The 22,423-nt window shown below is 42.1% G+C and overlaps 1 protein-coding gene across 1 annotated transcript in view; it reads right to left on the reverse strand.

Annotated features, from left to right (window-relative positions):
- Positions 954-22,423, reverse strand: part of LOC100738425 (multidrug resistance-associated protein 4) — a 135,616-nt gene continuing 114,146 nt past the window's right edge. The window contains exons 31-32 of the mRNA XM_021065400.1: positions 13,825-13,959; positions 954-2,935 (exon numbers count right to left, since the gene is read on the reverse strand). Of these exons, the coding sequence (XP_020921059.1) occupies positions 2,915-2,935; positions 13,825-13,959 (156 nt within the window). The 3' untranslated portion in view covers positions 954-2,914. The remainder of the gene's footprint in view (positions 2,936-13,824; positions 13,960-22,423) is intronic.

A 22,423-nucleotide genomic window follows, 5' to 3' on the forward strand; every position in this document is an offset into this window, starting at 1 on the left:
CAGGCTTCCTCTTAATATTTCAAAATTATGAAGTTTAGATGGAAGGTTTGTTCTCAGTCATTATTCATTCAGCAAACCTTTACTGAGCACCCTGTGACAGACCTGTGTGGAAAGCGTAATTACTAAGTGAATAGGGTACAGTTCCAGGTTTTTAGGAACTCATGATTTAGTAAGAAAACAAACGACCCCTGAACACTCATAATCAGGGCAGGCTATATAATTTACAGGACCCGGTGCAAAATGGAAAAAAGCAGGGTTTTCTTGTTTAAAATTTAATATCTCAAGATGGTGACATCAGGACACTAAACCAAGTATGGTCAGTGTAACAAATGAGAGGAGTTGAGGGCTTTACAGCAACACGAGTTCCCTAGGAGATGACTGATGCTTCCTGAAGAGCTGAACACTGGGCTGACCAGAGAATGAGGGTTCCTCCCCTACGTGGACCTGCTCCTCTACGTTCAGACCACAGGGCATGAGAACAGTCACTATGTCATCTTGACTTAAACGTCAGCCACCAAGAGTGTCCCTCCACAGTACACACACCCCACCGTCTACCTCTGGAGCTGTGACACACACGGGGGGGACTGGACACTGACGTCCAGACTCCCTTCAAGGACTTGCCCAGCTGCCAGAAGTGCTGCCAGTGGGCAGCCTTAAACCAGCAGCCCTTCTGGGGGCCACATACTGCAATGACCCTCATGTGGATGCATAAAGACAGGCCATGGGACATGTCAGGAAACCCTGAGGGCCACCTTCATCCAGAGCCCCCATGGGGTCAGCTGGTTTCTGGGCAGCATCCCAGCTTGATTTTTCCCTCTTCCCTGTCCTGCTTCTTCCTCCTGATTCCACAAGTGCTGACCCCAAGACACCCCAATACACATCCCGACACTAGACTCCACTGGGTCTGAACTCCACAGAACCAACATGTATCCAAAAAAAAAAAAAAAAAAAGATTCCAGTGTTCAGGATTTTTATTTGAAAATTATTAGTTATTCACATACTTACAACTTTAAAATCCCCAAAGAGATACAAAATTGCAGAAACAGGACTTTGGGAATGAACACGGTTAGCTTTGGTTTAAAATCCATAATGTCTCTGACTAAAATGAAATTAAGATAAATATTAACCAAAGAAAACTATCATGTTGAACCATAGAAAACTGCCATTTGATAGGTTAAAACTACGTTATGTTCCATATGCTTCAAGCTAATAGAAAAAAATGAATCAGCCTTTGAAATTTAAGAGACATTATGCTTAGGAATAACATGTGGGTAAAATACATAACTAATAATTAAATTAGAAATTAGAAAATATATAACACTATGGTTATTGACAAGTACTAAACCTGTAGGTTGAAGCTAAAGTGGGTCTTAGAAAAGTAGGCTTCATCTACTGACATTAGAAAAATAATTGATATTGTTTCCAATTTAAGAATTTTGAGAAAAAAATCTCTAAGGAAATGAAAAGTTAAAAGAAGAATATTATGACTAACTAAAAATTTTAAAAAACAAAGATCAATTAAGCAAAAAACTGACTCTTGAAAATTAATAGGCAAAAGTCATGTAAGATTATTCTTAGAGAGAAGGCCCAAAGAAAATTAATAAGCCAAAATGAACACAATTATAGATGCTGCAGAGATTAAATGTAGAAGATATTATGGTTAACTTTATACCAATCAAGCTCAAAATTCACAGGAAATAGATCCCTCCTAGAGAAATAAAACTTACCAAAATGAATCTGTAAAAAAAACACACTGCAGAGTTCCATTCATGGCTCAGCAGTTAACAATCCTGACTAGGATCCACGAGGATGCAGGTTCAATCCCTGGGCTCACTCAGTGGGTTACACATCTGGCATTGCATGAGCTGTGGTGTAGGCCACAGACATGGCTTGGATCTGGCGTTGCTGGGGCTGTGGTGTAGGTTGGCGGCTGCAGCTCCAATTCAACCCTCGCCTGGGAACTTTCATATGCCATGGGTGCAGGCCTTAAAAAAGACAAAAAGAGACAAAAAAAAAAAAAACCTGAATAGTACTAAGATAATTACCAAAAATTAACCAGACATTGATTGTTGCACAACACTGTGAATGCCATTAAGGCGACTGAATTGTAGGCTTATTTGACGTTAAATACATTTTACCACAATAAAAGTGTAAAAAATAAAACCCTCCATCCAGAAGACGATCAGTCACATGTGTGTCCTTCATTATCAAATCCCTCTGGAGGATATTTCTCTTCCTTCTCTTAGACCATATAAAGACTGTCCTCTATCTTAACCACAGGTCTTTTTATGTTTTGGAGGGGGGGCACCTCTCTTCCATAATGTCACAAACTAAAGTATATATTTTTTGTTTTTCCTGTGAAGTATTTGGGTGGAATAATGGATCCTAGTTCTGTTAAAGGAAGAAATGAGTGAAAATGACAACTTTACACAGTCTTCAGGTGAACAGGATCCCTGATATAACTGGAAAGTAGTAGGATGTAATTGGGGGAAGGGAGGAGCAGTAAACACCTCTGGGACAACTCTGTCTTATAGCTTAGAAAATAAGCTTTGCTCTGGAGTCTCTGAGGCACAAAACCTGAGAGACAGTTTTATTGGTGGCCTGAGCCCTGATTTGGATAAGAAAAAAAAGTGTAACATATAAATAAAAATAACAAATCATTTTTGTAAGAGCTTGCAATCACCGGGTGAAGGTGTAAGAAAAAAAAATAAACTAACATCCTGTATGTGTAAATATTTGTTGCTGGTATTAAAAAAAAGTAAAATACAGTTTATGCAATGCAAAAACTTGGAGAAATGCCTCTGGAGCACACCTGCCCTCACGGCAGGATCACAGTGCTGCCCCCACACTGTTCAGGCGGAGGCCCGTCCTCTGGAAACGTTCAGACCGTGTGGCTGTTGTGAGTAATTTCTGGCTATTTCCTTTCCATGTGCACCTGAGGGGAAAAAATACAGAAACCATGTTTAAGGGTTTTAAAGTACTTGTCCCTAAGCCATTTCCACATCCACCTCTTCATGTGAAGCAAGTCACAGCACGAGTGGAGGCACAATTTAAAACCCAGGGATGTATTGGTTCTAGGGAGGAAGTAGCCCCATTAAACTCGTGTCACCTGCTGGGTCACTCAGTCATGAGACTGCAGATCTGTCTTATAAAACCTGGCCCCAAGTACATTTGTGGGTCCTGTCCACAAAGTCATCATGGGAAATGATGGATTTTACACATGAAATAGAAAAGTGTCAAGACACCTACTTTCTATCAGGTGTACCCCCACCCCCTCCGTGGGGCTTGGGCTTAAAGCCAATCAACCTGTAGATCTACTTTAGTTCTGATCATTCTGATTCACAGAGATCCTTTATCACTACATTAAAGTAAAAAGCAAAGTCATTTTCCTGACTCAAAACTGGACATAAATTAAGAATAGAGTGACAAAGAGGCTGGAATCTAGCATCTACATGAGAGTTTCATTTTCACACATAAAATGAACACAACAGTTTTTGATGTTGATATCAGGTTTAATTCCTATATTTTACAAATTTGGGCAAGCACTGAAACACTGGTATTATGTATGAAATTTCCTGGTGTCTAATTTGTGCAGCAAAGCAGGTACAGGGCCTATAGACATGGGATCTGTGGATAGTGGGTGACAAGAATGAAAAGAGAATCAAAAGCTTTAACAAGGACTCAACCAAGCAACTTCTCTAAAATGGAAGATGAGACCAATAATAGGACAGTTCTTTGCCGGGCCTTTGAGTTCTTGATTCTACCAGTTTCTAGCTGAACTGGAAGAGATACAGGTTTTCTGATAAATGTATAACCAGAACATAAAGGAAATGAAACGCTGTCAAGTTTCTCTGTTTCACCATCATCAGTTTTTGGAGCTGTATCTTACCTCCATCCCTGGACAGATGCGCAGAACAAACTGAAATAATGTCAAGACTTGGGAGCTCTTATCTCTGAATGTGTTGGCTAAAAAAAGACTACAAATGTAATCTTTTTTTTCCCCCAAAGAAGAATGAGAAAAGTTTTGTTTGCGACTTGACAGCAGAAAATGTACCATCCATCTAGGCTGGCTCGTGTCACCTGCTGGGTCGCTCAGTCATGAGACTGCAGATCTATCTTATAAAACCTGGCCCCAAGTACATTTGTGGGTCCTGTCCACAAAGCATCATGGGAAATGATGGATTTTACACATGAAATAGAAAAGTGTCAAGACACCTACTTTCCTATCAGGTGTACTTTCTTTTCTCTTGATGCTTCTTGCATAATTGCTACCCCCCAAAGAGCGCTGAATATGAAATGCTATATATTCAAATGCCCCTTAAGTTAGGGAGAAAAATAGGAAATTCTTCAAGAATGCTGGAACCCCATTGGGTGAAATCAGAAGTTACTTTCATTTTAATGCAAGAAATTAAAAATAAGGCAGGGAGCCTAACTGCATTGAATCTCCTGCCTCTATTTTTTAAGGCGAGCCATATCATGTGTGGTTATATATTTAGATACTCTCTAGATAAAACTAAAAACAACCAAAAGAACAAATGGAAATACATTCACTATTTGTGCTTGACGATCCTCCAAAAATCACCTTGTTCCATTCCCCATAACTCTTTCTCAAAGTAATTTTTTTTTTTTTTGTCTTTTTGCCATTTCTAGGGCCGCTCCCGCGGCATGTGGAGGATCCCAGGCTAGGGGTCTAATCAGAGCTGTAGCCGCCAGCCTATGCCAGAGTCACAGCAACGTGGGATCTGAGCTGTGTCTGCGACCCACACCACAGCTCACGGCAACACAGGATCTTTAACCCACTGAGTGAGGCCAGGAATCGAACCCACAACCTCATGGTTCCTAGTCGGATTCGTTAACCACTGAGCCACAATGGGAACTCCTCAAAGTAATTTTTTATAAAGAAATTTTAATTCTAGCGACTTTTAACCCAAATGGCCTTTGTTTCATGGTGTGAAATATTTGAAACCGAGGCTGAAGATGAGCATCTTGTGTATAAAATCCTTGATTTGACGTTTCTCTTTCTCATGTGTTACCATGGTGTAGACCACACTCTGGCTGACAGCTCAAGTGAGAGAAGGCATCTCTTTCACAGGGCAGGTTGTGAAGGGGGTTGAGATGACTGAAAGCTTGTTAGCAGATCCTCGTGGATGGCGCGAGGCCGGGTAAGGAAGCCCGGGCTCATCTCCCTCTCCTGGGGTCACTGCTGATCCTGGAAACATCACTTAAGCTCTGTCCACGGTGGGGGCCTCATTGTGAAATGAGGCAATGACCTACCTCATAGGAACCAAGGGATGACTACAACCACAGGCTGAAAACACACCAAGCTAAGTGTGGGTGTGATTATGATGCTGCTCAGAGACGTGCCCCTTAGTCCATGGAAAGTAGCAGCATTCCTTGCCTTGAATGATGAAAACAAAACTTCTGGGAGGCCCTTTGTGAATCTTCTGATTTTACCTTTAAAGAAGCCCAGAGTCTTAGTTGGACATATTGAACTCAGTGAACATGATAAACTGGGAGGCAGAAAGGTGGTTAAAAGATGCCTAACTCTTTCTAACCTGTGATTTTGAGAAATTGCTTAGGTTCTTCTGTCTCAGTTTCTCCATCTGAGGGATAATAATGCCAGCTCAGAATGGTTGTGAAGATTAAAAGAGAAAATGTCAACAACAACAAAAAAGTTCAAATTCAGAATAAGCAGAATATAAGACCAATGGGTGGTGGGTTTCTTGGCCCTCCCCCCTCCTTCTCTTGGGCTTGGTTCATTACAGTTCTTCCAATGCAGGTTGAAACTAAGTCTAACTCTTAAAATCCAGCTAGTAGATAGCCACTGTCATAGAAATAGATCTTACTAAAAGCAAGAGAGCAAGAAAAATTCCCTGCATGAATAAAGGCCAGCACTTGGCTCAAGATATCAAGAATTCTGGCTCAAGACTCAGTCAGTTCATCCGCATGGCCCTAGTTCAATCCCAGGAACCCTCAACCTCCTCATCTTTAAAGCAGTCTAACTTGTGTATATACTGGCACATATATTGTCAAGTTAAAAAGTACTGAATAGTAAGAGAGGATTTCTACTTGTAACTTAATGGAATAATGCATTTTCTCTCCCCTCATCCTTACAGAAATCACCTTAAAAACGATAATTGGCAGATAAAATTGAGCCCACGAAAGCAGTGCTCAGAGGGAAATTTATAGCAATACAGGCCTTTCTCAAAAAAGAAGAAAGATCCCAAATTGATAACTTAACCCTCCACCTAAATGAATTAGAAAAAGAAGAACAAAAAAGTCCTAAAGTCAGCAGAAGGAAGGAAATTATAAAGATCAAAGAAGAAATCAATAAAATAGAGACTCAAAAAACAATAGAGAAATTAATAAAACCAAGAGCTGGTTCTTTGAAAAGGTGAACAAAATTGACAAACCCCTGGCCAGACTCACTAAAAAGAGGAGAGAAAGAACCCAAATCACCAAAATTATAAATGAAAAAGGAGAAATCACAACGGATACAGCAGAAATACAAAAAACCATAAGAGAACACTATGAACAACTGTATGGCAACAAGTTTGACAATCTGGAAGAAATGGACAATTTTCTAGAATCTTACAGCCTGCCAAAACTGAATCAAGCAGAAACAGACCAACTGAACAGACCGATCACTAGAAATGAAATTGAAGAGGTCATAAAATCACTCCCTACAAATAAAAGTCCAGGACCAGATGGCTTCACAGGTGAATTCTATCAAACATATAAAGAGGAATTGGTGCCCATCCTCCTTAAACTCTTTCAAAAGGTTGAAGAAGAAGGAATACTCCCAAAGACATTCTATGAGGCCACCATCACCCTCATTCCAAAACCAGCAGAGATACCACCAAAAAAGAAAACTATCGCCCAATATCATTGATGAATATAGATGCAAAAATTCTCAACAAAATCTTAGCCAACCGAATCCAACAACATATCAAAAAAATTATACACCATGACCAGGTTGGGTTCATCCCAGGTTCACAAGGATGGTTCAAGATACACAAATCGATCAGCATCATACACCACATTAACAAAAAAAAGTCAAAAATCATATGATCATCTCAATAGATGCAGAAAAAGCATTTGACAAAGTCCAACATCCATTCATGATCAAGACCCTCGCCAAAGTGGGTATAGAGGGAACATTCCTGAATATAATCAAAGCCATTTATGAGAAACCCACAGCAAATATAATCCTCAATGGGGAGAAACTGAAAGCCTTCTCACTCAAATCTGGAACAAGACAGGGATGCCCACTCTCACCACTGCTCTTCAACATAGTTTTGGAAGTCTTAGCCACAGCAATTAGACAAACCAAAGAAATAAAAGGCATCCATATAGGAAGAGAAGAGATAAAGCTGTCACTGTATGCAGATGACATGATACTATACATAGAAAACCCTAAGGACTCAACCCCAAAACTCCTTGAACTGATGAATAAATTCAGCAAAGTAGCAGGCCATAAGATTAACATTCAGAAGTCAGTGGCATTTCTGTATACCAGCAATGAAATATTAGAAAAGGAATACAAAAACACGATACCTTTTAAAATTGTACCTCACAAAATCAAATACCTCGGAATACACCTGACCAAGGAGGTAAAGGACCTATATGCCGAGAACTATAAAACCTTAATCAAAGAAATCAAAGAAGATGTAAAGAAATGGAAAGATATTCCATGTTCCTGGATTAGAAAAATCAATATTGTGAAAATGGCCATCCTACCCAAAGCAATCTACAGATTCAGTGCAATCCCTATCAAATTACCCAGGACATATTTCACAGAACTAGAACAAACAATCCAAACATTTATATGGAACCACAAAAGACCCAGAATCGCCAAAGCAATCCTGAGAAACAAAAACCAAGCAGGAGGCAGAACTCGCCCAGACTTCAAGAAATACTACAAAGCCACAGTCATCAAAACAGTGTGGTACTGGTATCGAAACAGACAGACAGACCAATGGAACAGAATAGAGAACCTGGAAATAAACCCTGACACCTATGGTCAATTAATCTTTGATAAGGGAGGCAAGAACATAAAATGGGAAAAAGAAAGTCTATTCAGCAAGCATTGCTGGGAAACCTGGACAGCAACATGCAAAGCAATGAGACTAGAACACACCCTCACACCATGCACAAAAATAAACTCCAAATGGCTGAAAGACTTAAATATACGACAGGACACCATCAAACTCCTAGAAGAAAACAGAGGCAAAACACTCTCTGACATCAACATCATGAATGTTTTCTCAGGTCAGTCTCCCAAAGCAATAGAAATTCGAGCAAAAATAAACCCACGGGACCTAATCAAACTGAAAAGCTTTTGCACAGCAAAGGAAATCAAAAAGAAAACAAAAAGACAACTTTCAGAATGGGAGAAAATAGTTTCAAATGATGCAACCGACAAGGGCTTAATCTCTAGAATATATAAACAACTTATACAACCCAACAGCAAAAAAACCAATCAATCAATGGAAAAATGGGCAAAAGGCCTGAATAGACTGTTCTCCAAAGAAGATATACAGATGGCCAGCAAACACATGAAAAAATGCTCAATATCGCTGACTATAAGAGAAATGCAAATCAAAACTACCGCGAGATACCACCTCACACCAGTCAGAATGGCCATCATTAATAAATCCACAAAGAACAAGTGCTGGAGGGGCTGTGGAGAAAAGGGAACCCTCCTGCACTGTTGGTGGGAATGTAAACTGGTACAGCCACTATGGAGAACAGTTTGGAGATACCTTAGAAATCTATCCATAGAACTTCCATATGACCCCGCAATCCCACTCTTGGGCATCTATCCGGACAAAACTCTACTTAAAAGAGACACATGCACCCGCATGTTCATTGCAGCACTATTCACAATAGCCAGGACATGGAAACAACCCAAATGTCCATCGACAGAGGATTGGATTTGGAAGATGTGGTCTATATACATAATGGAATACTATTCAGCTATAAAAAAGAATGACATAATGCCATTTGCAGCAATATGGATGGAACTAGAGAATCTCATACTGAGTGAAATGAGCCAGAAAGACAAAGACAAATACCATATGATATCACTTATAACTGGAATCTAATATCCAGCACAAATGAACATCTCCTCAGAAAAGAAAATCATGGACTTGGAGAAAAGACTCGTGGCTGCCTGATGGGAGGGGGAGGGAGTGGGAGGGATCGGGAGCTTGGGCTTATCAGACACAACCTAGAATAGATTTACAAGGAGATCCTGCTGAACAGCATTGAGAACTTTGTCTAGATACTCATGTTGCAACAGAACAAAGGGTGGGGGAAAAAATGTAATTGTAATGTATACATGTAAGGATAACTTGATCCCCTTGCTGTACAGTGGGAAAATTAAAAAAAAAAAACACTCTAATTAAAAATTAAACTCTATATCTTAAAAAGATAATTGTCCATCTGTTAAATGCCAAAGGAACATCCATAAAAATTACCCCATATACTAGACCACAAAAATATTAATAAACACTGTTTCTGGGTAGAACATTTTTTTTTATCACAAGGCAATGAAATGAGTGAAATGATGTATAAAATAGAAAACAAATATTTAAAAAATCTTCTAACTAGGACATTGGAAGGATCTCCTTCTCAAATAATTCTGGGGCTAAAGAGGAAGTGAAAACCAAAATTGCAGAATCGATAAGTAAAAACCTAACTAAGATAAAAGCACTACACACCAGAACCTATAGGTTATAGCTACAACACTATTCAGATAAAAGTTCTCAGACTTAAAAATATTTATATTAAAGAACAAGAAGGAATGAAATCAAATGCATTTAAGAAGTAGGAAGCAACAACAAAGTAAATCAAAGGAAGGGAGGAATTATTAAATATACAAAGCAGAAAGATAAATTATAAAGAAGAATACATGTTGTAAGCAAATTTCTTCTTTCTTTGGGGGAAAAAACAATAAAACTGCAACAACTAATTAGAAGGGAAAATGAGGAACAGGAAATAGAGAAAGCCATAAATACTCCGTAGCCTTTCAAAAGAACGAGATAACTATGCACTGAGAAGATCGAGGATATAATATTAAATGAGAACAGCAAGGCACAGCTATCATTTGTGCTTAGAAACAGGAAGGCCACACAGGCCCAAATTCTTCCTGATGCACAGAACATGTCAGCAGAACAAAGTTGCTGCCGGGGCTCCACTCCGGGGGAGGGGCTGTGTGGTGACTGGAATGGCAGAGTGATTTACTCTTTATCCATAGAAACCTATTTTTAAAAATAAAGTTTTTGAATTTGGTAGCATTAGATATATCATTTGTTTAAAAACTGATTATTAAAGATACATTTTCACTATTCAGAGTCTCTAAATCTACTTAGAAGAACTGTGGGTACATTTTTTATTTTGTAATTGGGAGGTAAGGGCTCAATCTACAGCCTTTAAAGAAATGATCCCACTTTTACGCTGTAAAAGGCTCTATATTCACAAAGCACTGAAGCACATGCCCTCTCATCTGATCCCTGTAATGACAGAGGGAAGAAGCCCGCAGGGCTGTAACCCCTGCTCTACACACAGGGGAGGACCCTGAGGCTCAGAGACCTTGGGGACATGAGGCCACGTGGCTGCTGAGTGGCTCCTCCACTATTCACACCGCCCCAGGCTCCTAGATCTAGGATGTTAGCATATGTTAACTTTGGGGCTATAGCTGGTGGTACCATGAATAGATACAATGACACCTCTGCTACCCACTGGGAACAAAGAAACTTCAAAAATCCTCTATCAGGTCTGCGTTACTGTTACCGCAGAAGGAATCATCCTTTCTTATGGGCTGAACTGTGTCCCCTCCAATGGTACATGCTCAAGTCCTAAACCTCCCACCCTCAGAATATGAAAATATTTGGGGACAGGGACCTTACAGAAGGGATTAGTTACAATGAAGTCACATAGTTGGGCCCTGATCTAATCTGACAGGTGTCCTCATAAGAAGAAGAGTTTAGGACACAGGCACTCAGAGGGGAGCATGTGAAGACACAGGGAGAAGACAGCACCTACAAGCCCAGGAAAGAGGCCTCAGGGGACACCGACCCTGCTGACACCCTGACCTCAGCCTTCAGCCTCCAGACAGCGAGGACATGAGTCTCGTTAAGTCACCTGTTCTGTGGTACTTTGTACAGCAGCCCCAGCAAACTAATGCACCCTTCAGCACAGAATCAAAAAGCACTGTCCTGACTATTTCCTGATCATCGAAATGTGTCAATGAGACAGACTCAGCTCACCTACACTAACATTTTCAGAGAAGCAACTACGTGGTCAGTAAACATGACTTGGAAGCACCTTTTCCCAGATGCTGAGTTTTCTTTTCAAATGAATGAATTCTGTTCTGTTAGACTGAAAAGCTTGCTGACTTAGGCTACTCCTCCCAGTGACAGCAGTGACATGAGAAGCTTACACATTTACAGAGCTGACAATCTGATACTTGTTCTCCTAAGAGGGCAGAGCATATACAGAAATAATGGCAGGAAGACATTCAACTGGGATGAGAATCGGGATGTGTATCTCCTTGTGTCTTTCTGTAGAGGTGACCCGAGCCACTGGTAGGGCTGAAATTCAGGAGTGATGCTCTGCCACCCTGTGAACTTGGGTGACGACCCCTCCTTGGCTACCAGGTCAAAGGAGCAGCTTCTCAGACTCAGGACAGAACATGGTACCTAGGGTGGCACCCACCACCCCCAGCAGGTCTGCTCTGTGCTCCCTGGACCAGTTCTGTGACCCTGGGGGAGCCTTTGACCTAATCTTGACCCAGTGGATGAGATGGGTTAAAAAAGGACTGGCATGAGGATTAAGTGAAATCACACATGTGAGAACTAAGTAAAACACATTATAAAGAACTACACCAAAGTAAATTACCATTAATATTGTAAAAGTAGGTACAAGATCACTAGACCAGGAATCATGAGATTTCTAATTCTGTGACCTATGTCTGCTTTGTTTGTAGGTTACACTTGACTTAAAAAATTAATTGAATGAAAAGATTACTAATTCTCTGTCTGCTGCAAATAAATCTCACACCAGTTGTATCTATAGGGCCGTCTTCCTCCTTAGCGGCTTTAGTTTCCTCACTTGTAAAATCAGGGTGTTGAATCCTATTATCTTCTGTTCTTTGGCTCTATCTAAAATCCTGTGATCTATTTCTCATTGCTCAAGGTCTTGATAATAGATAATGATAACACACTTTTTAAACAAAGACTTTGACACAGAGGTAGGGGCACATCTCTTTGAGGTGAAATAACTAAGGGTGAATGAATAAAAGGGTTTGGGAGATTCCAGGCTGTTCTGTGTTGGGTTATACAGGGAATCTCCTAAAGGATTATCAGGTCTCAGACAGGAAGCTCAGACTGGAAGACGAAAGCACTCTGTCCATTTCAGGCACAAATGAATATCGGGCTCCAAGTGCAGCTTCTCTGCATGTGCATACAGTGTGAGAATTTGTGGAAAGTCTCCACTGTCCCTAACCCGAGGCTTGAACCAGTGAACTCTGTCAACTCCTCAGCCAGCTCTGTGACCCTGGGCAATCTCCTAGCCTATGAACAGTGGAAGGCACTGCTCGTCATTTCTTCATTTCTAACGGGGAGAAATGAGGTGAAACCAGGACAGAGAGAACTCAGGTACATTTTAGATAAGTCATTCATACAAAAGTACTGTGGACATTGGGCTATATCTTTAAGAGATATTTTAAATATTACACAAGTAATTTATTCTGCTTACTAGTGAAAATCTGGGAAATGCAGAAAAGTATGGAGAAGGAAAAATGCCCCCATCATTTAAGGCCCAGAGATAATGTTTGGATGAGAAGCCCCATCACATCCACTTCGAACCTCCTCCTACCTGAGCCACGCGTCTCAAGGGGCAAGGACACCAGACCCTCCTTCCCTCCCTCCATCCTTCCATCAACCCCACTCTCACCTGGGTCCGGATAGAACTACAGGCAGCTTCATGGAAATGGCTAAGTCTCTGAAGTCAGATCTGAGTTATCACATCTGTAGGACAAGATACCACCACCTCCCCTCTGTTGGAGCGACACCACGTGGCCTGAGTGTTACTTGTGGAGCACCTTCCTCACACCGCCTACAGGGCTTAGAGCTCCCACACCCCTCAGCTCTGTGCAAAGGCTTTGTTAAACCCCCAAGCCCCATTCAGACTACAGTGTTAAGGTTGTGTGAATTCCTGATGTGTCCTCATGACAACTGCACCTTCTAGAAGGTAGAGGAAGCTCAGGGAGGCAACGTGACCTAATTCTAAACAGCAAAGAAGTAGGGAGACTTAGTATCATGTTGGAGTTTTCTTCACAAATTAGAAAACAGAAGCAACCTACACCTTTCCCTGGTAGATCTTTAGACCCGAAATAGTCCAGATTTTCCCCTCAAACTCTCAAATTTCCTGGATGTTCCCTGACAGCACTTGCATCACAAATGGGCTGAGGACCAATCAGGATAAGATGTAAAGGGTCTGCAGAATGAGAGTGATCTGTGCTGTGTGGGAATCTGAACCCACAGAGTCCAAAGTCATGGAAAGTCTAATCTACAATCTCTCTCTTATGCACATGTGCATGCACATGTGAGCACACACACATCCTGCCCCACCCACACCTCTTCTGCAGATTCTTGGCAGAACTGCCTTCAACCTGCACCTTGTTGTTAAGGCCCAGCCATGAAGCTTCGTCTCTGGAGGCTCATAATTGCAAAGGGCACAGAGTTATCAGACCCCTCATGGAGATCCTGAAGAGTGAACCAGGGAAATGAACTTTAATTAGAATTCTCTGGAGCTCACCTGTGTTGCTGTCTCAGTGAGGGCAGCGGCCTCGGCCTCCCCCAGGTGTTGCACCATCTTGTAAAATAGGCTGTTTCTATTTTGCAGCAACTTATACGGCCGACTGAATTCTACCCGTCTTCCTGAATCCAAAACCTAAAAATCAGCGGAAGGAAACCTATTATCAGACAATGTTTCCCAGTAACATAGTATAACTCAGATAATATTTTATTGCACATGGATATGTTCACTAATTGAAACTTAAAAGGAAGAGGAAGGGGCTCTTACTCTGCTTTCTACTTACTAGTGGCTTTGCTTCAGGTTGTTGGAGAGAAGAAAGAGTCTGAAACAATTGGCCCAAATGATACAGCTATAAACATAGTTCTGATGTTAAGTGGTACTGAGTTCTTCATTTAGGTCATTTTTAGACTAAATTTATTTTAAGAGAAGGTGCTGAAACTCTGAACAGGACACAGGTTGTTTTTCCACAGCTAAGGACTGCAGTTAATTCTGCCCCATGGTATTTAACCAGAAACATTAACAAAGTCTCTTACAGGCCACTTTCCTGTTAACCTTTTGTTTACCACAGTGAAGTATTGCTAGGGGAAATCTGCTCAAAAGAATTGAAGAATAATTGAATCTGTCACAGTCACATAATAATTTAAATGTCCTCCAAGTGGGCATGCCAATTTAGATGCCCTGGATGAGTAACTTTACTTAATCATAGTACAATGTAACATAACTACTCCTCCTGACGTTGAAATTAAGAAAACAATGCAATTTTAAAACACAGGTCTCCACACCTCTTGGGTCAATTAATCTATGAGAGAGCAGGCAAGACTAGATAATGGAGAAAAGACAGTCTCTTCAGCAAGTGGCACTGGGAGAGCTGAACAGCTACGTGGAAATCAAGGAAACTAGAACACATCTTCACATCATATACAAAATAAACTCAGATGGTGTAAAGACTTAACTATAACACATGATACCATAAAACTCCTAGGAGAGAACATAGGCAAAATATTCTTGGACATAAATTTTAGCAGTATTTATTTATATTAGTCTCCTAAAGTAAAATAAATAAAAGCAAAAATAAACAAATGGGACCTAATCAAGCTTAAAAACTTTTGCACAGCAAAGGAAACCACCAACAAAATGAAAAGACATTCTAAGGAATGTGATAAAATATTTTCAATGATGTGACAAACAAGGGGTTAATATCCCAAATACAAAAACACCTCATATAACTCATTTTCCAAAAAAAAGAGGCAACCCAGTAAAAAAAATGGGCAGAAGTCCTAAAGAGACATTTCTCCAAAGAAGACACAGAGATGACCAACAGGCACATGAAAAGATGCTCAACATCACTAAGTCTTAGAGAAATGTTAATCTAAGCAATAATGAGGTATCACTTCCCCAATCACCAAAGCCTACAAGTAATAAGTACTGGGGAAGGTATGGACAAAAGGGAACCCTCCTAGACTGTTAGTGGGAATGTAAACTGGAGCTATCATTTTGGAAAACAGTATGACATTTCCTTAAAAAGTTTAAAATAGACCTTCCATATGATCCAGCAATCTCACTCCTGGGCATAAATCCAGAAAAGATGAAACCCCTAATTCAGAAAGATACACACACCCCAAAGTTCACAGCAGCATTCTCTACAAAAGCCAAGAGTTGGAAACAACCCAAGTGTCCATCAACATATGACAAGTTTAAGAAGAAGGGGTACATATATACAATGGATATTTCTCACCCATAAAAAAGGATGAAATAGTGCCATTTGCATCAACGTGGATGGACCTAGAGAATATCATACTAAGTGAAGTGAGTCAGAAAAAGACAAAATATGGTATCACTTACATATGGAATCTAAAAAATAATAAAATACAAAGGAATCTATATTCGAAACAGACTCACAGACATAGAAACCAAACTTAGGGTTACCAAAAGGGAAAGGGAGGGGTTATAAATGAGGACGATGGGATCAATAGACACAAACTGCTACACATAAAAATTAGCAAAAAGGATTTCCTATATAACACAGGGAACTATATCCAATACCCTGTAATAACCTATAATGGAAAATACTCTAAAAAATATGTATAGCAATTACTTTGCTGTATACCTGAAACTAACACAATACTGTAAATCAACTGTACTTCGATTTTTAAAAAACAGTAAATAACACGTGGCTAAAACACATCTGAGGAAAGCAAGGAAATTTTCACTAATTCTGTATTGATTCAGAACACATTTACTGCATATTTAACTGCATGGATGGCATTACGCCAGAAGCTGTGGAAGAGGTAGACACAGCCCCTGCCTTCAGGGAGCCTGTACTGAAAGGAGAGAGAAGAAAACCCTCAAGTGTTTATGATGCAAGAAAAAAAGCACGACAAGGAGCAGGTTCGTAGTAGAAGAGGTGACTTCGGGTCACAGGTTCAGAGGACAACCTTCAAGGAGGACAGAGGGCAGGGAACTGGGCCTTGAAGAATGGACAGACGTGGACATGCAGACACAGGGCGGGTGGGTGGACAGCGGTCTTTCCAGACACAGGGATCCACATGAGCAGGAGGTCTGGAGGCGAGCCTGGCAGCTTTTTAAGGGCAGGGTGTACTGTTTCCTTGTTCACTGCTGCATCTTGGGGCCCTGACATTGTACATGACAGGTAAGAGGCACACAGTACCTGCTGGCTGAAAGGTAAATACAAAGGAAATGAAGTTCAGGGCATGACTGGCTGACCTCCCAATGGTGCAGCCTGGCAAGACTGTAGGGTGAGACCAAGGGGGGAACCAGTCCAGCCCGGCTGGGAGTCAGCTCAGGCAGTGGGATGCAGGGGTTCCAGGACGAGGGATGTGGACGGGGAGGACCACAGGTTGACGGCCATGGGCCAGAGGGAGAGGGAGAGGAAATGAGGGAGAGAAAAACCAGGGTTGAGGATGGAGGCTTGAAACTCACTGATGGTCAAATACTGGAAAAGAGAAAGAAGAGAAAGTGCAGTCCGAGGGGAGGGGGAGCTGAAAGGAGCAGGAGGGCAGAGCCCCAAGGCTCAGGTCAGGGGCTCCAGGAGCTGCGATGGGGCCCAGACTGAAAAAAGGCCTAGAATAGAATTTTACCCACGTGGCCTTTACATTTACCGGTTTGATCAAAGTATCTAGATATTTCAGAAGGAATAAACAGAAAGTGACTCTAAATTTTCTCAAATGTACAGAAAAAATAGCGTAAACTTGATTTTTTAGTTTAATATCCTTTTATATCTATAAGAAAAGGCTCCTGTAATCTCCCGCTGTGTCCCCACTCTTCCTGTTACCCAAGTTAAACTATAAACTGACCACGCATTCAAGGGGATGTGAAAACACCCCCTCAACCCCAGGCTCTCTCCAGGAACGCCAGCCTCACATTGCTCATCACCCTCTAGAAGGTTAAAGAAAATACAGTATATGAGATGAGTCAGTCAGTTGCAGAGCTCAGTGAAGAGTGTTTATCAGGCCTGTGTATCTGCAGATATTCCAGGTAACTGCCCCAGACATAAACATCTAAGGGACCCACTGCAAACTAGTTTGCTCCATGTCACTGGCAGGATGCCATCAGTGACAATGGGGTGGCTGCAGGGAGAGGTGGGGGCAAGACAGTGTGGAGGAAAAGCCAGCGATAGGAAAGAGATGCTGGGAACAGCTTTCAATATGGGGACACCCAGTGAAGGGAGACCCCACTTAGTGACAAGCAGAGAGGGGGAGGGGAAGGTATGAGTGTCAGGCCTCTGTCTCTGGCTGCCAGGTGACATGGGGACAGTTATCCAACCTTGGATGGTGGGTCCGTCACTGGTAAAGTGGGTGCCTGTGACTTTCTCAGTGACTGGACAATGTAGCAAGTATTAACTTAAGACTGTTCTGAGGTCCTGAACAACTAAACCCCTCTTCTCAGCTGGGGAATGAGGCCGGCAAGGCCGTGGTGACTCCACGCTGCTCTCCCAGAGCTGCTGCTTTTACATGGAAGCCCCCCCATAAAGGATTTCCTCTCCCAGATTGTGCTTCTGCCTCCAGGTGAATTATCTTCCCTCTGAAAACTGGAATGACATCTCTTGGTATGTTTTTAAAGAGCTTTTCTCTTCTAAATGTTTTAACTGCAGCCAGTAGGCTTATGAAAGAAACATTCCATGAAGGTGAAATATAGAATTTAAAGAAAACTCTAGTTAGGTGTGAGCTGTTTTTGTGCTTTTCAAGTGGGTATGTTACAACAGTTTCTGGTTTTCATTTCACTGGGAAAAACTACCAAGAAGAGGGCTTGCATTGAGGAAGAAGGAAAAGGACATAAAACCACAAGACTGCCTGTGGACAGAAGAGGTAGAACCTGAGCTTCCTGGCCCTGGTTCGGGTCCTTCATTTCCAAAGAATCCTCGAACTGCTGGCAGTGAAAATGCTGAACACATGCAACAATAGAGTTGGAGCAACAGCAGATTTTCACCTGCTTCCTGTGCTCACACTACCAGGGAGAATCTGGGGGTGTGGGGGGTGCTTATGAAGACAGGAGTGTGCAGGGATCGGAGGAAAAGCTGTGCCACCGGCTGAAGAGAGAACAGGCCACAAGCGACCAGGTGGTCCTAAAAACTACAAGAAGCAGCCTTCAATGTGGGGACAGTGGTAACTCTTAGGAAAGAGAGGATTTCTAATTTGTCTTGTTCTCCTGTTTAGTGATAACGGAGTAAATAAGGAAGATTAAATTATGTGTCATTATGACTACACCATGTTTAATAAAGGTGAAATTGACAGAACATCTTTGTAAAACAGAATTCTAAGTCTCACCCATCAATGGTGTGTCATGAAGCAAAACTGAATGAATCCCTTTGGAGATCTAACACATAAAGCTACCTACCAGGTCACGGTTGTTTACCAACCAGACTTCTCTTTGATTTACTTACAGTAAACAAAACCATATCATCCATCTTCATGCAGAGGTAGTCACCAGTGCAGGAAAATCTAATAATTACAGCTTAAGCACTTGCAGTGACTGGACTTTAAGGTGACAACACTGACGGTTATGCCCTTCATCAGCGTCCATCACTCCCCAGCCACTCCCCCTAACCCAGAGGCTGGCTGCCTGCCCTCTGCAGCATTAAGCTTTGCAGCTGATGGACTTGTCTTTATGTCCTTAAACCTTTCGGAACAGACAATCACCTGCTTTCTGGAAAGGAAACAGGTACAGGCATCGCTTGGAGACATTGCAGGTTCAGTTCCAGAACACCACAATGAAGGGACCATCGTAATAAAGTGAGTCACATGATTCTCTGGTGTCCCAGGGCACAGAGAAATTATGTTTACATTCTACGGTAGCCTATCAAGTGTGAACTGGCATTGAGTCTTAAAAAACAATGTATAGACCTTAACATAAAAATAATTTATTGCTAAGAAATGGTAGCCATCATTGGAGCCTTCGGCAAGCCATAGTAAAAACATCAGAGATCAGTGACCACAGATCAGCATGCAAATATAATGATGGTGGAAAAGTTTTTGAAAGACTGTGAAGAGTATCAAAATGTGACAGACACAGAGACGTGGAGTGAGCAAGTGCTGTTGGAAAAATGGCACCCACAGACTGGTCTGACTTCACGTTGCGACAAACCTTCAATTTTTAAAAACAAATACAGTATCCACAATAAAATAAAGTGTGCCTATATTTTTTTAAGCAAGCAAGAGAAAATTGCCTCAAAAATCACAGGTTGAGAGAGCATTATTTATGGTATTTTTGCTGAATTGAAAGCCAGTTGGTAACCAGAAGCTCCAGAACAAAATTAACAGTTTACACTTGGGGTGCATGAAGCACACAGGACAGCTCCTCCGCTGTGAACCTAGGGCATCCATGTCTCTTGGGTGTCCTGAGATCTAATCCTGCCACTCCCACCAAGGAAGTCAGCAGCTACACCACCTCGGACGAAGATGTAACAAGTGGCCAAGTTTACATCTCCTGGTGGGATCTCCCTGTGACATCACTGATGGCCTGGGAGCCCAACACTGAAGGTCTCCCAACACAAGAGAGGGAAGGGCAGCTCCACAATGACGGGCACGGTCACCACAGAAAACAAGGTCTATCATCGCAAAAGTGACAGGCTCCGAAGGGAATCCTTGCATTTCCCTTCTCCCTCCTTCTTCCCCCTTCATCCCCATGCTCAGGCCCCACCCCCAGAATCCGGCATCCACTCCTCTCTCTGCCCTCAGATCTCACGTTCAATCCATCACATAGTCCCCTTGGATCCACCTCAATATCTACCCCAAATCCAACCATCTCACCATCTCCACTGCCAGCACCTTCACCTGAGCCACCAACAGTCATGAGAGGGCACAACTGTAAGAGAATGAACACAGCATCTGGAGAACTGTAGACCACCAGCGTGGTTTTAGCTCTAAAGGAGAGAGGGAGAGCAGAGTGGGACACAACTAGAAAGGTGAGGAGGGGCCGGGCTGTAAATCGCTTTGTAAACCATGTTAAGGATTTTTTCCAAGTCACTGACCAAGAGAGAAAACTCTGAGTTCATAGAAATTTACCAAGAGGTACTGATGAGTGAAGCATTAAATAAATGGATGTATTTGATTTGGTCTCAAAGCTGACTGGTTACAGGGATACAAGTGTTCACATCCGTGCATGAAGTGCTGATAGATAAGACCTAGGAGTGACCAGCTGACACATCTGCCAAGTCCAATCCTTCCTCACTGTTGTCCTAACCGATCATATATTCTGAGGTGACAGTATTTGTAAGAATTAGATACAACAAAAGGAACCAGCTACTGTCAATGCCGTAATACCAAAAATATATCTTCAGGGTACATTCAGGAGCAAAGAGTTTATTTGAATGTACACCTAACTGAGCTCAAGATCAAGCTATCTTTCTGCTGCTGCCTCTAAAGCCTAACAATGGGCTTTAAACAGGTAAATTTCCCAGCATTATTTATTTACTGTGGAAGAAGGATGTTTTGGGGGACCGTCTGGGAAATACAATGCTGAGAGTTAAGAACAACAAAGTGAGAGATAAAGTAAAAATAAAAGGTTACCTTTCCAATTAGCATTCAAGAACACAAAAGGGGGGACTAAAAATGCCTGTCGCTGAACAAATTTCTGGAATTGAGTCACTGTCCTACACTCACAGAATGTCACCCAGTCCCTCACAAAAGTCTGCAGGTAGGTCCCGCTTCCTGTGACGTTCTAGCCCAGATGACCGACCAACTGCTTGGAGCCTAGAGCAGCCCTAGGCTCCTGGTTGGGGAGCCCCACTCCTGTCGTCTCATCCCCAGAGCTCACCCCTGTACACGTCCAGCTCGGGAGTGAGGCTAGAGGCCCTGCCTCAATGCTGACAGTATGGTATCTTCCCAATGCCCACTGATGAGCCCATCTGATAATGCCTGGGAGGTAGGGTGGAGGGGATATTCCAGAAACTGCCCAAGATGTCAAAAGAGACAGCTCCATTTGCACTGAACAGAAGGAAGTTTAGGTATCACTGACCGTTCATGTGGACCAATAAAATCACAGGTTAACTCCATCTGCGGCCTCTTATGCACATGCAGACTTTCTTTATCTATTTACTTCATCCCTACGCAGCATCCCTGGACCTGTGGTATCTCCCAATGATAGTTACTTAGCATCCTTAAGATGAGTGAAATCAACTCATTGTCACAGGCTAGGGGTTGACCTTAAAATACTTTCTTTGCATTCCTGCGGGATTATATGCAGCCAAAGGTTTTTTCCTTTGAGGGATGATTTCCTTATCATTTTATAAAGCCACACCCTAACATATATTGAAACTCAGAAAAAACAGAGGGAAAGAACAAAGAAAGAGAGAAGATTAAAAAAGAAAGAGTAAAGGAATAGAGGGAGGAAGGAAGGAAATAGAGCTAAGGAAGGAAATATTAAAAGAGCCAATCACACCTGAAAGGAAGACACTAGACAGACACCCACAGACCAAGCCTGAAGCCTGCTGTGTGTGCAGAGTCCAGATCTGCTGTGTAAGACACTTGCTGGGTGTTTCTCTACAGGCTCTCAGCTCCCCATCTCCCTTCTTTCTACCCTCTCACCTGTGATGCAGAGGCTGGGTCTCTACAAATCTCATTTCAGAGGCTCTGTGACCTGCTCCCCTTTGGGAGGTTCTGCCACTAGGGGGCACTAGAGGGAGACCAAGGGTGGGACTCAGAGCTAATGATCTACCTGGTCTCTGCTCCTCCTGCAGCATCACCTCAGCAGTGATGACTGCTCCCAGCTCTCTCAGCACATGGAGAACCTGCCTCCTCGGGCTCCCTCACAGACATGACCAGCAGCTGGACGGTGACTTGGAGGATTGAGTGCCAACTCTTTAGAGCCTCTCCTCTCGGTTCTTAGGTCTGGACATCTGTCCTAGGACATGGGAGTTGGTTCCTAAAATTCTTACCCTAGTGTTTCTTTCATTTTTCTATCCCTCAAATTCCTACGTAACAAATTTCCTATATTAAATTCCTCTGTTGAACTACTTTGTTTTTCTCACTAGGCCATTTCTTCTCATGGACTCCCCTCTGACAGCACTAGCTGAGAAATTCTGAACCTTAGCCAACCACCTTGGGGCAGTCTAAATGAGAGGCTAATTTTTTGGATGAAGGGA

The sequence above is a fragment of the Sus scrofa genome, chromosome 11, assembly GCF_000003025.6.
Source record: "Sus scrofa isolate TJ Tabasco breed Duroc chromosome 11, Sscrofa11.1, whole genome shotgun sequence".
Taxonomy (NCBI): Eukaryota; Metazoa; Chordata; class Mammalia; order Artiodactyla; family Suidae; genus Sus; species Sus scrofa.